The 17350-nt window shown below is 38.1% G+C and overlaps 1 protein-coding gene across 1 annotated transcript in view; it reads left to right on the plus strand.

The window, feature by feature from the left end:
• Window positions 1-17350, plus strand: part of LOC136883315 (protein Smaug homolog 1) — a 327858-nt gene that overhangs the window by 179253 nt on the left and 131255 nt on the right. The window contains exon 8 of the mRNA XM_067155554.2: window positions 9602-9798. Coding sequence (XP_067011655.2) covers window positions 9602-9798 — 197 coding nt within the window. The remainder of the gene's footprint in view (window positions 1-9601; window positions 9799-17350) is intronic.

The following is a 17350-nucleotide window of genomic DNA, read 5'->3' on the forward strand; positions in this document are numbered from 1 at the left end:
TGGCTAGCATTGCCGTGCATCGCATCTTCTCACTACCGCTAGTTTTCATTAATACACTCCGTGATCCTTTTAGCGCAATAGTGCTGTTGCGAGGCATATCAAAAAAGATTGGAGTCTGATCGGCATTACCGATTTGAGAAAGCAAGTACGAAGTTTCCTTGCGCAAACGTATGACAAATCGGTGAAAATTTACAATCTTGTCCGTGTAATCAGCAGGCAACTTTTGGCTTAGTGTTGTTCTCCTTCGCACTGACAGATTGTGTCGTCGCATGAACCCCTTAATCCACCCACGAGTCGCCTTAAACTGAGTTACCGGTATGTTGTGTTTGCGCGCTACCTCCTGTCCCTTAATTTGTAACATTTCATATGATACACTGCAGCCATTGTTACGTATTTCACTGACGTACCTAAACACTTCTTCGTCAATTATAGGAAACTTCTCTGTTTTAGGACCTCTAAACGCGCGTCTAGAAGGGTTTGTGCTTTTTAGCTTGTTTTTTTACTTTCCGCCGTCACGCACCAACTTTTCACTCACAGAAAATTTTCTTTCTGCAGCTCTGTTCCCGTGCTGTTCAGCGAAGGCAATTACGCTTAGCTTGAAGCCCGCAAAATAGTTTCTATATTTACCCATAATCGCTTATAAATGCTTCACACGTTAATGGTTTGCGATATAAATGACTTTCCGTAATTGTTCACTATTAAAACAAATTATTTCTGCCAACACCCAAAACACAAATTAAAAACTTAAATTCTCACGCACACATGTCTACAGTAATCACGTAAATCTGAAACAAATAAATGCATTTGTGATCTGTCCATTCCAGAGCAGCCAATACTGTTAGGCAGCAAGGAAGCATGCAACAATTTATCAGTTTAGCTCGTTGGTTGCGACACACTACTGCGCATGCGCAAAGCTCTCAAACCGGAGCTCTAGCTAGCGCGGTGTAGATCTACTGTATAGTTGACTGTATTCCGAGACGTCAGTAACAAACATTCATTTTTTTCAATTTCTTTTAAACATACGGTAATTAGGTTAATATTTCTTCCCAGTTATTGATGATTTTACATTACATTACTGACGAGTTTATAAAATAAAACTTTAATAGCATTGGATAATAATTATCTTGACTGCTTGGATAAAAGGTTTCATCCCATGCCCGGACACTTATGACGTATTAGTAAGATAAGAGTTTAGCGATGACAACTGAGACATCATAAATAATTCGGCTGAATAATTCCGTGGAAATCTACGTAATCGTCTTGGATTTCACTTCGTGCGCAATAACACAGGAGCCGGCCCCATGGAGCCTTACACGGAGGCCTCGGGTTCAATTCACGGCCGGGTCAGGGAATTTTACCTGTATCTGAGGGCTGGTTCGAGGTCCATTCAACCTACCTAGCCGGTATTTCCTGGCGACGTTGCCGATAAGCGATAACTTACAGCCTTACGTATTTCAAATGGGAACTCATAATATGTAGGTGGTGAATAAATAGTACACTGTCTCGCGACCACGTTGTCAAACTGCCGATAGTCTACCGGTAAGCCATGCGTCGTATTATATACCGGTATTATTTATTTATACGTTGTGCAACATGTCGCAAACGTGACTGTGTTGCCAAATTGCCCATAAACCATACACGTATTTAAATTGCGCATTCATGTGCAACTTACGTTGCAGTTCCATTTACCTTTTAACCAGATTAGTGAACAAAATTTGGACGTGCGACGATTATGTAATTAAAGGTTTAAAGTCCGATTTTTGTATTGAAAATAAAGGATGCGACGATTACGCGGTGGCGACGATTATGCCGTGAAATACGGTACTCTTAGGTTATAAAGAAAAAATCACTGTGTTGACTGTTTGGTAAAAGTTTTTTGGTGACTCCTTTGTTATAAGATGGTGGACAACAGATCAGAACATCTTGCCTCTCGTTCTTATTTGGAAAAGATGTTTATTCTGCGCCGTCCAGAGGGTCTGTCTTAGAGCTCGATCTGGTGTAGTAGCGATGTGACACATTCTGACAGTTCGTGCAAAACTCTGGAGAGAAGGGGAATAGAGTACTGTCGTCATCTAACATATCATGTGAGGGAGGAGGGATATTAGGTTGTGCTTCTGCGATGTCGTGTTTGATTATATCTCTTGTTCGTCTTGTCTGTTTCTTGTCTACCCATTCCAAGTATTTACTGATATGCTGGTATAAGATGTTTTTTTGCTCGTTGTTTTCGTTAAGATTCTGTTCCCTGTTTTCTAATTTATCAAGAACGATGTGGATGTTTTCCAGGTTGTTCATTAGACTTCCTTTATTAATCAAAGAGATGATTTGAACAACTTGTAATACAGATAGGTCATTGTGACGATGGGATAGGAAAGGGCTAGGAGTGGGAAGGAAGCGACAGTGGCCTTAATTAAGGTACAGCCCCAGCATTTGCCTGGTGTAAAAATTAGGAAACCCCAGAAAACCATCTTCATGGCTACCGACAGTGAGGTTCTAACCCACCTTCTCCTGAATGCAAGCTCGCAGCTGCGTGCCCAACTCGCTCGATATAGAAATAAATACACTCGCACGTTCTTTATTATTTATCATCATAATCCACTATTATCAAAGGTCATTGTCACAACCTTCGGTTCATAGAAGTTGTGGGTCCTATTCCTGGCCAGGTCCAGTTAATTCCACAATCGCGGGAACTGCGTGTTCGAGTTCATCTCAATACATGCTCTTCATAGACACACAACTTACTGCCAACCAACCAACCAACCAACCAACCAACCAACCAACCAACCAACCGAGAAACACATAGTGGCAAATGCATCTCTCCACAACATGTACAACACAGTTCGCTCCCAGGCCCCACTAGGGTGAGAGGAAAACAGTGGAACAAGTGGTTAGTAGGTTTCCGTTTTGATGTACCAGGATTACCTACAAGTTTTAAATTACTAATTAACTTTTATGTGGCCGAGACCCTATCATTTTCTACCAGTAGAAAAAACAACTAGAATAATCACTACTGAGTTTGGACGGTGAAATCAGAATGACGCGATTAGAAAGAACCTCAAGAATTCCACTAGCAACAATAAAACTTACGCAAATAATTTTCTCACTTTCTCTGCGCTGCTAACTGCATATCCAACTTGTCTTTACTGGAAGAAGATTCAAAGAACTCTGTACCTTCCAATTTTTTATTACGTATTTATTAATTCGTTATTTACTAATTATTACTAATTTATTATTTCTACTCCTCAATTCGCAAGTACCTTAACAGAATTCATTAACAGATTTAGAAATAATTATTACCGCTTAGAGGTTATGGCAATGTTAACAAACCCTGTGTGAGAAGAACAAGGAACAGAACAGGAGTGGAAACGCATGTGGTCTGTCCAGCGAGTTTCCTCTCTCGCGCATGTATTCCATTGCGCATGTCCATACTATCGGTTCATGCCACAGGCCTCGGACGAGTTCCGGCGGTCAGTAACTGCAGTTTGAGGTGTGTTGGAACGCCGCATTTGAGTACATGCATCAGTCCGGGATTGGTTTGGTGTGTGTTGGAACGCTTTATCTCATCTGCGCATGTGTCGGACGGTCAGGGACTCTTGTTGGAACGAACCTAACATAAGGAGCAACATCTGTTCTAGTCTCGCTAACATAAACGTGTACGATAATATTAAAATACAAAAAATTGTGTTGAGAATGAGCAGTTTCGATTCCTGCCTGAAAGCCCAGTTACTGTACAGTGCCCTGAGGAAAGTGTCGAAAACCTGTTCGGCAATACGATGGATAAAAAAAGTAAAAATATAAACATCTAACCCTGGGCATAATGTGGACGAATGCGATGCTAAGATGGTCCCTTATGTAAGTTCACCGCCGATCGCTTTTCCAGTAAATTAATTGCTTAATTATCGCAATGACGGGGCATTAACGCCAAGATCCACAAGTGTGCCATAGGCCTCATTTCGTTAGATACAGTTTTTAAAGAAACGATTGATCGAGGATTTAGCGTTGATGAAACGGGAATTCCTGGACTGTTGATCCGGGAAAACATTTCTTCGAGGAACAGATAATGCGGAATTTTTACAACGTTGTTTAATTACGATGCTCGCGGGACCATGCAATGTGAACACATATTCCGGGAAAACGTAGTTTCCTGGAACAGATAATCGAGGTTTCACTGTATTTGCAGTACTAAGTGGTACGTCACAGTAACTCTCCCACAGAAAGTTTTCAGTGTTAGGAAAAATCTGAAAGAATTCAGGCCTACAGTAAGTATATCTACACTGGAATCGCTTATGGTTCTGAAGACGAAAATGTCATCTCGGGGGGGAAGTATGTTTCAAAAAAACCTGCACTGAAAAGCAGCTGCTGGGTGCGAAACAAGCTACAAAGAATGTTTTATCGCAGAACAGGTAATGAGCAAATTTTATTGTGTAATATGATATACTTTAGAATAGATTGCTGTAGGAAAAGGCAAACCAGGTGCTTTGGATATTAATAGTAAATGTTTTGAGGCAGGGAGTGGGCGGTGCTGCGCGAGTTAAAAATGGGATTACTGATAACCCACTTCGAAGGTAGGCACCTCTGCTCTAACTGAATAAATTGCTAATAAATAGTTTCCTCTCCCCTCATTAGCGTTTAACTAAATACTACACATTTATATCACAAATTTGAGTGAGATCTCAATCCCGAACACTAATATATTACGACACAAACACAAAATACACTATCCTCTGACTCGACAGAGAAATGGAATGAAAATCCACAGCCTTTCTCAACTTTAACCAGGTCAGGAATGGAATGAGTGAAGCTCCCTCCTAGTGACAGGTATGAGAACCATGCCGGCTGCCAAAGCCTGCCGCACTTCTCTGGGGCGATGAATGACTGACGTATGAAATTATACTGGAGAGTGTTGTTGAAATGAAAGATGACAGGGGAAAACTGGATTACCTGAAGAAAAACCTGTCCCTCCTCTGCTTTGTCCAGCACGAGTCTCGCATGGAGGAACCGGGATTTGAACCACAGAACCCAGCGGTGAGAGGCTGGCGTGCTGTTGAGTGAGCCACGAAGTCTTGGTTACATATCACTTAAATCCTGAAAAAAAGGAAACACTGAAGACATCTCCACGAAGAGTCAGGCGGACATTGAACTTGTGCCCTTCAGAAAACAGACTATTCTCAATGCATTGGGATCCCTACTTAATGGTTTGGCTAGAAACATGGGTAACTTATCTCCCCTGATCCTTGACCTACAAATGGGGCTGAATATTACAAAGATTTTGATTTACTCAGTGGGCTAAGTTTAAAAGACACTACTCTTACACATGAGACTGGCATTCTCATGCCTTGCATTCTCTTCTGGAATGTTAACAACCTGTGCACAGAACAAGCTCTGCTCCTCTCTCTGCGGGTAACTTTGTAAATCACCAGGGATACTCCCTTTCTATTGTGGAGTTCAGCTGATTCAGCTCTTCTGGTTCTCAGTAAACACTTATTATGGGCTCATCAGGCCCAACCTCACTATATTCATAAAACCCTTAAAATCACACATTAATGGAGAATCCCTTCATTTACCCTGCCTTATCTTGTACTACTCTGGTCATGTCATTTTATTAATTTCCTCTTGGGAATTCAACATGAGCTCATGCCATCTCGTAACAGTTCCTTCATAACCTTCTAAGGATTTGCCCACCAAACTGCATTCTACTGTTCTACCAAACTTAATATACTCAACTCTCGACTGGAGTAAAGCCATTTCAGAGGTACCTCATCAGCAACTGTTGTTAAAACTTAGGCAGTATGGCTTCAATCATTCCTGGTAGGTCGAATGCAGTGCGTTAAACTTTAGTCATTTCAGGTGTGATTCAGTGTAGTGTGATCCGGCAACTTCTCTACACAATTTTTACGGAGTGTGTATCGTCTACTATGGCACAGTACGCTGATGGTGCCATCATTTACAGAGGCATTAGAAATGAGAACAATGTAAATAGGTTAGTCGGATCTTGATAATGTGGTTCTGTGGTGTAATGTAAATAGTAATGTATGTATGTATGTATATAATTATATACACACATACTGTATTTATGTGAATAATCCCCACACCCTAATTTTCGGAGGGCTCATTTAAAAAAAATGGGGAGGGAGGGAAATGAACTAAAATTTCTTCCATCAAAATAGTAACATAGGCTTAAACAAACATTTAATCACTCTTCTTTCTTTTTACTCCCATGGGCGACCTGCACATCTGGATGGGGTTTGATGGTGGTAATGAGGTAGGGAGAAGGTGAAACCCAGTACCAGCACATAGCCTACCCCTGTTCAATAATACAAAAAGAGTTCTGCTCAAAGCTTTACATTCCCATCCAACAGACGAATCGCAATCTACAGCGTCCTGCCCTTCGCTCCATATGAACAATATGGAAAGATTTGAAATTATATCCAGGCTTTGGGCATGCAATCTATTGATTAGTAATTGTATACTTCCACCTCTCGTACCCTGGTGGCTACCATTCTGATGATGAAATTTTATTTCTTCAACCAACGGGATTCCAACCAGCTAACCACATTGTCAGACCATTATAGACGTAACACCTTAACGATTTTGGCCACCAGTTAGAATTAACTGTAGAGGATAGTCATGATCTACTCAGTATATAGCCGTCCCCTTTGTTAAAATTATTTGGGTATCACCACATGAATGATTCTGGGTATAAATTGTTTCTCTTTACAAATGCAAATTCCTTTCTCCTAAAACGGTATTCACCACCCTCTCAGACATAGGTCATTTCTAAGCATCCTGGATATTGCACTTTTCATCATTGAGCTGGAGTCTTCTTCTAGCAGACGATTCCGCTTCCAAGCGGGTGCAAGTCTTATTGCAGCTCTGATGACATCGCACAAATTTGTGAATAGTTTCGTCCATACGACCTACGCAATGAAAACGCGCCGAATCCATGCAGTACATCTGTGTTTCGTTGTTAAGAAATGTCCGCCTCTGTAGCGTAGGTCTACTGCGGCTCTGATGACGTCACACAAATAGATTAATAGGCCTAGGTTCGTGTCCAACCCGCGCATTGCAAGCATGCATCAGTCATGCTATATGTCTGTGTTTTGTAGTTAATAATGTCCGCCAGCGTAATGGTTAGCACAATTAGTTGCTGTTTTCGGGGGGGTCTGACTTTGATTCCCAGTACCGTACTGCCAGAGATTTACGAATGGCAGGAGGTTGATATGCGGTAAAAGCAGTACATGTAACTCCCCTCCACTGCGGGTGTGTCTAAAAATAACTGTACCACCGCGGGATGAGGAAACTAGTTTACTTTAGTTGAGAAATATTTGCGGTTGTTGCTATTTATAAGTTTACAGCAGGCGAGATCATTAACAAAGTGGTCGTTTAATATCTCGTAACTCGGGCAAACTACCTCACTCCTCATCTTGCCTAGTACGCCTCATTTTGGTGCTGCATTGGTTTTTGGGGTTTCAACAGCCGCAGTTTTTCCAGTTACTATGTATTACATTCGGAAGTACAACTCGTAACATACGCTAGTGTTCAGCTGATGGTTTGGCATGCCTTCTACAGCACGGCTTTATTCGGAAGGAGTGGCTTCTGCTACATATACACCAACTGGGAATATCAGAGACCATCTTTGAATAGAACTTATTATGGGCTTCTGATAAGTTCACCTGCATACACCCCAGCATCAGTGGGTAGGGTCTGACACATCCCACTCTGAGTCTAATATCAGACCTAAGATGAAACGCTGGTTAATAGAGCAAATGCCTGAAAAACCTTACATCAGATCTGTTTTTCTCTACAATAAGACGATCCATCACGAAAATATTCCTGCTGTTTTTAAAACTTACTTAGAGTAAATACTACCTGAAAGAGAAAACATATGGTAACAATATTACAGCTAAAAAAGGAACAACGTTATTAAAATAGAATTTTTAAAAATGGAGATCAATGGCAGAACTTAGCAGGTAGCTAGCAATGGTATTTATGGCCAAACTATTTATACTGAGAAACTGTTTAGTCCATTTCTGCTGTCAATTGTTGATGTTAATTTTAAATTCTACTCAGAATATAGCCATCCCCTTTGTTAAAATTATTAGAGTATTTAGCAATTTCTATCACCTCACGAATGATTCTGGGTATAAATTGTTTCTCTTTACAAATGCAAAATCTTCCTCTTTAAAGCGGTATTCACCACCCTCTCAGACACAGGTCATTTCTAAGCATCCTGGATATTGCACTTTCATCTTTTTGCTTTACCTTTTGTCTTCGCCCAGAATTTCAACGAATTCTTTGTTTCATATCATTGAGCTATGGTCTTCTAGCAGACCTTGGACAGCTTGAACTAAGGAGGTCAGTTATACACCAGTTTCACCAAAGCATTCGATTGTTTGATAGATGAATCTTCTGCAGATGTCAAGATTCTCAAGGATATTAAAGGGGATTCTCAAGGATATTAAAGGGATGTTACATAAATGTTTCAGTGAGACCTGTTGACAGCAGAAATGGACTAATGGTTTCTCAGTATAAATAGTCTAGCCATATGTACCATTGCAAGCTACTTGCTAAGTTCCACCTTTGTTCTCCAATTTTTTTTAAATTTGCTGATAATTTTACTAAGTGTTCGGTACAGTGCCTACTGAATAGCCAAGGCTTTTCTAAGAATTTGAAGGCTTGCATGTTTGATGCCATCCTGCAGACTTAAAAAAACTTTTTTTTTTTTTTTTTTTTTTTTGTAGAAGCTAATAGAACGTAATTCTCTCGTCACTATTTCCCAAGAACTAGAGAAGTTACATAAAGGCAGGTTGCAACCGGTTGCCGTGGCTAGCAATGTAAAATAGACACGGACATTTATGGTCGACGAGTTTTACGTGGGTGGGGTGTGAAAGGAAGCAACGTGGTTACCGTGGTAGCTGCCAGTGATGTTCATTACTGTTCGTTCACTAATGCTAGACGACCCTTGATTTTTCACAAGAGATTCTAGGGAAAAACCCATCATCTTGGATTCGGCGAAACAGTAAGAGACTGCATGACTTAAGTTTACAATCGTAATCATTGGCTGCCAGTTGAAAGTCATTTGATATGATTAACATAATGGCTATGGTATTTTTAAATGATGTTTCAGGCTTTCCATAAACTTGATTGTCTAAGAATTCATTAACCCTTTGTTTTCAGCTGTCTGATTTCAAACTCTTGTACTTTTAACTTGTTTTGAGGAGATGGTTGCCTGCTTGTATTTTGCATTCAAACTGTAATCACCTCAAATACTTCTAACTCATTTGTTGTAATGCCACTTATTACTTAGATCAGTGGAAACTTACCTGAACATATAACTTTCTTGTATCCTCTTGCCAGACATCTTCTTAATTTTTTTGTGTTACTTTCTGTTTTCCTACTCTCACCTCAGCTACATCCATCTACACCTTTATCTATTGTTACAACAAAAGCAGATAATGAATATTTAGATTATGTTGTGGTCTTCGCCAGGTTCTCATTGTTCTTGCCATGTAAGTTGCTGCTTTTCATTACTTTTATTTTTGTGTTTAGCTTTTCTGTCTGAGATTCTGTAAAAGTATGCTGATACAAAATACATTTGTTTCAGATGTGCCAACATGGCTCAAGTCATTGCGCCTACACAAGTACGTTTCGCTATTTGCGACGCTGACCTATGAAGAAATGCTGGGACTGACAGAAGAGCGCTTGGCTGCCCAAGGCGTGACTAAAGGTGCTCGTCACAAGATCATTCTCAGTATCCGAAAGCTGAAGGAGCGTTACCACACTCTCTGCCAGTTAGAGAAGGTAATAAATATACCCTTTACATATTGGGCTTCTGTTCCTTCATGACATTTGTTAAAGATTCGCATGTATTTTGTCATTAATGACAATAATAGACAATTGAGTGTTTCACATTATTTTTAGTTTGGCTGTAAAAATTACATGGGGTCTACTGTGAAGATAATGCGAGTATTTATTCAATTATTAGCAGACAGCGGTCGTCAGTCAAACCCTGGGAAACCAAATTAAATTTAAAAAAACAAAAGTGAGGCTCACAAAGCATAAGGAATAAATTTTCTGCCATTTAATTGTTTAGTCAATCATTGCCATCAGATGATTCATATCCTCTTCATACTGAGCATAGTCTTCTGTGCCATCGAGCGTATTAGGGGTCAAACAATTTTTTAACACTTTTTTCATGTAATGTTTTGAGACAGTGCTTCAGTTAGTAAGATTGTTTGCAGAGTTTTTGCAGCGATGACACCCTTGTGAAGATTTGGCATCTTCTTTAGAACGTCAACAGTTTATCCACAACTCTCATGAAATATTTTAGGTGTTTTAGGTGCAATAGATAGTACACTCACAAGAATCCAATCATATGGAGGCAAAGGACCAGCAATGTGACCGTCAGAAAGGATACTTTTTCATATTAATGTTCAAGGGAGTAATGATCCTAACTCCAAATCGGGAGTTCTTGACAGTTTCTGGAAACGGCAGTATAATATTTAATCTCCCGTATCTGAGCACGGTTTGAATTTGGAAAAAGTTACTAAGGGCTCATGAACAGCGTGGAAAGGGTGATAAGAGATCTGTAAAGGACTGTTTCCTATTCTTTGCTGAGGATTGCAGTTCAAATGTTGTGACATATTGTTTATAGTAATTTCATGCACCACGTTTTACAGCTGTATTCAAACAAAATCACCAATGATTTCACTAAAAAACTGCTTGGTTCTGCCGCTGCCTTCTAGATTTGCACGTCTCATAACTCTCAAGAGTTATATTGTTAGTTATATAACATTTCTGAAGAAAAGTTTGAAGCAGCCCACTTTTATGGTAACAACATTGATGGAGCAAGCCTGAATCTATACACGTTGAGAAAAACTTGAGGCGGCTTCGGACATTATTTTTAGAACTTTTTCCTGTTGCGTCAATGATGGATGCCTTCTACTTTACCAGCCATATTAACGATGCAATTTCTAAGTCAAGGAGAATTTTTTGAACCAAGGAAAGAAAAGGGTTGGCTTATAATAGAGTAAATATGGTAATCCATCTATAAAATCAAAATAAGTTTGGTTGGTTGGTGGTCGTACAAATCTACACTCCTCCATTGATCAGTATCCTTTATATTTTCTTTTATATATATATATAAAAGGTATGACTAAAGGAGTGGAATCAGAGGTAAGGCTTTTTGCGAATGATGTTATTCTGTATAGAGTAATAAACAAGTTAAAAGATTGTGAGCAACTGCAACATGACCTCGATAATATTGTGAGATGGACAGCAGGCAACGGTATGTTGATAAACTGGATTAAAAGTCAGGTTGTGAGTTTCACAAATAGGAAAAGTCCTCTCAGTTTTAATTACTGGGTTGATGGGGTGAAAGTTCCTTTTGGGGATCATTGTAAGCACCTAGGTGTTAATATAAGAAAAGACCTTCATTGGGGTAATCACATAAATAGGATTGTAAATAAAGGGTACAGATCTCTGCACATGGTTATGAGGGTGTTTAGGGGTTGTAGTAAGGATGTAAAGGAGATGGCATATAAGTCTCTGGTAAGACCTCAACTAGAGTATGGTTCCAGTGTATGGGACCCTCACCAGGATTACGTGATTCAAGAACTGGAAAAAATCCAAAGAAAAGCTGCCCGATTTGTTCTGGGTGATTTCCGACAAAAGAGTAGCGTTACAAAAATGTTGCAAAGTTTGGGTTGGGAAGAATTGGAAGAAGACGAGCTGCTCGACTAAGTGGTATGTTACAAGTCATCACTCTCATTTTTGGTCCATATTGAAAACAGCGATCTCGCTTAGTTTACAAAAGGTGTACATTTATTGTTCAACCTATTCAATACAATCAGTACCACATTTTGTGGTTAATTAGACATAGAAAATCTGAATAGTATGGGGACATGTTTCGCCCTTGTTATTGGGCATCATCAGCCATATTAATTTAATCTTAAAACAAACATTGTTAAAAGGACAATGACATTTATAATTTGTAAAAATTGAACTTTGATTTGTTATGATATTAACTTTATGAAATAGTGGTTATAAAATACGATATTGGGACATACACCACCTGCTAAATTATTGTAAACTAATTTAAAATCTTGTCAAAAAGATAATTTGTATCGATATAAAGTTTTAAAAGCGCCACATGTCTGGTACTGAAGTGGATCCTCTTCGTTATAAAAGTCAGCATATATTTGGTGCGGCAGTTGCCAATGTAAACTTGAGGGTGAATTTGTTAATATTTTGCATTCCAACATTAAAAGATTGGTTAAGAGAAAAGGCGAATGTTGTGTTATCCTCGGTAAGTTGATTGGTCTAAAATATTATCTGATATAACCATTGCAAACAGACGTTAGTGTGCTTGTTGAAGCTGCTGTGAGAAGAGTTTATTTCGAGTATTTGAAGTTATGTTTGATTTTCGCGTGGAAATGTAGTCTTTCTAGAAGATGTAGAACATCGATGAATAGTGTGGTTATACTGCAAAAGAACAAAAAGACGTGTTTGGCATGTGTGTTTAAAACGTATGCTAATGTCCAACAATTGTGTGTTATGTAAAGTGGGTACTTACTCAAATGCCATATGTATATCTATCTTACTGTATTAGCAGCATTGGTTTGTCTGGAGTTCCTACTTCGTGTGTTGTAACGATGTGGTAGAGGGAGGGGGGCATGCTGAGGGGAAGTGGAAGTGGCGAAGCATTACATGTCGGTGTTAATGTGGGAAGGGGATTGTTTGGAGGGGTAAGCGTAGGCTTAGTATTCGATGGGATAAGGGGAGTTGTTGATTTGATGAATTTAAATATTTGTGGGACTTTTGTTTTGCTTTGGATTGACTGTTTTTAATAGCACATACAGCCATTTCATAGAAAGTATTATCAACAAACATAAATTCTGTCCCATAACCACACTTAAAAAGGAACTACCTAAATACGAATCCTTTTCTACTTTCACTTACACCAATGAAATTCATAAGATCACTAATATTTTAAAGAAAAAAGGCGTAAAAATAGCTTTTAAAACCAACAACACCACATACGTTCTACAAAATACATCACACATTAATAAAGTTAACAAATACGCAAAATCAGGCGTTTACAGGCTTAAATGTAACAACTGTTCTAATATTTCTTATGTAGGGCAAACCGGTAGAAGCTTTAATATAAGATACTCGGAACACTTCAATTCAGTCAAATATAACAAATTTTTGGCTATTGGCCAACATGGTTGACTATAATCATAAGTTTACGAACATCGAATCAGACATGGATATCCTTGAAATAGCTAATAAAGGCCCTCTACTTAATATAATCAAGGATTTTTATATACATTTGGACCAATACTTTAATGCTAACTACAATCTCAATGAAATAACCGAGAAACCTAATATTTTATTTGATCTTTTCACTTATTTCAGAAAAAGAAAGTCAATCTTATAAAGAAGCTTCATCCAGTCTGTCCATCATATGAAATTACACACTGGGCACATGTTAACCTGTACACTCCTGAGCCTGAATATTTACTGCTATTATTATTATTATTATTATTATTATTATTATTATTATTATTATTATTATTGATTTTATTGTAATTGAAAAATATATTTTATGTTGTGTTGGTTGTTCTGAAGGCTATGTTCATATTATATTTGTTGAAAGTGTTAGCAATTTGGTGGACAACTGCGTTACTATTAAGTAAGTGGCATATTCAGTTCTTTTAGGTTTGTCTGGTATAAGGTTTGTGGTTAACTTGTTTTTAATCTTATGAAGTGAGCGGTTTACCATTTCGATCTTATAACCATTAATTTTGGCGAGATACCTTATGTAATTCATTTCTGTTTTTAAGCTTGTAGGGGATAATGGGATTCTTAAAGCTCTATATATCAAACTATAAAAAGATGCCTGTTTCTGAGAACCGGGGTGTAGTGAGGAATTATTTATGGTTACGGAAGAGTGTGTAGGCTTTCTATTCTGAAATTCAAAGCTGTTAATAGTTCGGGTGACCTTTATGTCTAGGAAATCTAAGGAGCCTTTGTCTTCATCTTCCTTAGTGAAATTTACGTTAGGGTTGCTATTATTTAAGCTTTCTAATACTTCGTTGTTATTGGTGACATTCTTATCAATTATTACGAACGTGTTATCCACGTACCTCAACCATAAACAAATCCCTTTAATATTTGTTTTGATTTTTGTGTGTTCAATCGTGTCCATATAAATATCAGCTAGGATGCCCGAAATTGGGTCTCCCATCGCTAGGCCGTTCTGTTTATAGATTTTCTTATTAAAAGTGAAGTAGTTGTCTAAAACAAAATTCAGTAGCGTCATGAGTTCGGCGATCTCCATTTTACTGAGGCCACTATGTTTACAGATGTTATTATAGATGATGTTGATAATGTCTTTGGTTGGGATGTTTGAGTACTTCACTTTACTTTACTTTTCACAGTTTGATATATAGAGCTTTAAGAATCCCATTATCTCCTACAAGCTTAAAAGCAGAATTAAATTGCATAAGGAATCTTGCCAAAATTAATGGTTATAAGATCGAAATGGTAAACCGCTTACTTCATAAGATTAAAAACAAGTTATCCACAAACCTTATACAAGACAAACCTAAAAGAATTGAATACGCCACTTTTACACATAGTAACCCAGCTGTCCACCAAACTGCTAACACTTTCAACAAATATAATATGAACATAGCCTTCAGAACAACCAAGACAACACAAAATATATTTTTCAATTATACTAAAATCAATAATTATAATAATAAACAGTAAATATTCAGGTTCAGGAGTGTATAGGTTACCATGTTCCCAGTGTGGAATTTCATATGTTGGACAGACTGGACGAAGCTTCTTTATAAGATAATGGAACACTTCAATGCGGATAAGCACAATAAATATTCGGCAATGAGCACGCATATGAAGGAAACAGGTCACCGTTTTACTTCAATAGAAAAGGATCTCTCAATAATCAGGAATACTAATAAGGGTAAACTTCTAAATGAATTAGAGAACATACTGTATATATTTTTCTGTACAAAACACTTAATAAAGATCGCAACCTTAATGATACGGAAGTCAAGAGTCCCTTATATACGTTAACGCCTAAGCTATTGAAAACGGTCAATCCAGAGCAAAAGAAAGTCCTACGAATATTTAAATTCATCAAATCAACAACTCCCCTTATCCCACCAAATACTAAGCCTGCACTTACCCCTCCAAACAATCCCCCTCCCTCTATCACATCGTTACAACACACGAAGTAGAAACTCCCGACAAACCAACGCTGCTAATACAGTAAGATAGATATACATACGGCATTTGAGTAAGTACCCGCTTTACATAACACACAATTCTTGGACATTAGCATACGTTTTACACACACATGTCAAACACGTCTTTTTGTTCTTTTGCAGTATAACCACACTCTATTCATCGATGTTCTACATCTTCTAGAAAGTCTACATTTCCACGTGAAAATCAAACATAACCTTCAAATACTCGAAATACTCTTCTCACAGCAGCTTCAACCAGCACACTAACGTCCGTTTGCAGTGGTTATATCAGATAATATTTTAGACCAATCAACTTACCGAGGATAACATAACATTCGCCTTTTCTCTTAACCAATCTTTTAATGTTGGAACGCAAAATATTAACAAATTCACCCTCAAGTTTACATTGGCAACTGCCGCAGCAAATATACGCTGACTTTTATAACGAAGAGGATCCACTTCAGTACCAGACATGTGCCGTTTTTAAAACTTTATCGATACAAATTCTCTTTTAGACAAGATTTTAAATTAGTTTACAATAATTTAGCAGGTGGTGTATGTCCCAATATCGTATTTTATAACCACTATTTTATAAAGTTAATATCATAACAAATCAAAGTTCAATTTTTACAAATTATAAATGTCATTGTCCTTTTAACAATGTTTGTTTTAAGATTAAATTAATATGGCTGATGATGCCCAATAACAAGGGCGAAACATGTCCCCATACTATTCAGATTTTCTATGTCTAATTAACCACATAATGTGGTACTGATTGTATTGAATAGGTTGAACAATAAATGTACTCCTTTTGTAAACTAAGGCCCGGTTTCATCAACACATGTTAAATATATACTAACAAGTAGTTAGTTAATACGGAGTTAGAAATTTAACATTTTGTTAGGTTTCTTGCGTTTCATCAAACTTTTCTTGTGAAATATTAACTAATCGACTGTTAACTCTCCCAATATTGCGAACTGGTGCGAATCAAGGAGGCAGTGGTACGAACATGCTGTCTTACAACGCGCTCCGATGCGCTTTTGTTTGAGCACAGCTGTAAAATATGGCGCGTGAAGTGAAACGGAATCGTAGTTCTAATTTTTCCTCCTTCGAAAAAGAGTTGTTAATTGAATTAGTTAGTAAATATATATAAGTTATTGAGTGCAAGCGCACAGATGGCTTGACGATAAAATAAAAGGACGAGGAGCGGGAAAAGTCCGCGAGGGTTTCAATGGGGTAAACAGATACTTTTTTAGTGGGTATCCGCTGTCACCTAACAAAATCACTTCGTTAATTGTCCCACTTCAAACTGTGCTCCGATATGGGAGTTATTAAATATTGTATTGTCGTGTGCAGAACCAGACCACCTAGCAAGTATATCCCTGATTTGGAGGTTAGGCTCACTAATCACCTGAACATTAACTGAGAAATATCCCTTTCGATTACAATATATTTCGGCCCAATTGCCTCCAGGTGATTGGATTCTTACATGTTTGCAATATATTGCACGTAGAACAAACACCAGGAAAACGGCTTATTTCATAGAAGTCGCAGATAATTTGCTGACGCTCTTCTACTGAAGGGAATGTTATATACCTCCTTCTCATGGATGCTATTGCTGCAGACACTCGACAAACAACTCTATTAACAGTGGCTTTGGAAATTCCAGCATTGTCCCGGCCATTATGCAAAAATAACCAGTAGCAAAAACTCGTAATATTATCAGTACCTGCGACATTGGAGAAAGAGGTAAGTTTCTCTTCGTAGGATATTCTAACCTCACTTGAATTTCGTCAACAACCTTAGCAACGACTGTTTTCGATAACCTGTATCTATGAAGAAATTTCGGATCCGTCAAATTTTCAAAGTCATTACGTCGCTGAACTCTTCTTCGATCAGGATTGTTTTGTAAAAGATCTAAATAGAGCAATTCCGCCTCGAAAGCGAAATTCACAGCAGCCATTTTGGAACAGGTTGCTAAATGCTAATGTTAGCCATTTAACATTGGAAATGGCTGATGTTAACTTTAATACACAGTTTAACATTTGTTAATGTTAACATTTGTTGATGAAACG

This window comes from Anabrus simplex, chromosome 11 (genome assembly GCF_040414725.1).
Source record: "Anabrus simplex isolate iqAnaSimp1 chromosome 11, ASM4041472v1, whole genome shotgun sequence".
Lineage (NCBI taxonomy): Eukaryota > Metazoa > Arthropoda > Insecta > Orthoptera > Tettigoniidae > Anabrus > Anabrus simplex.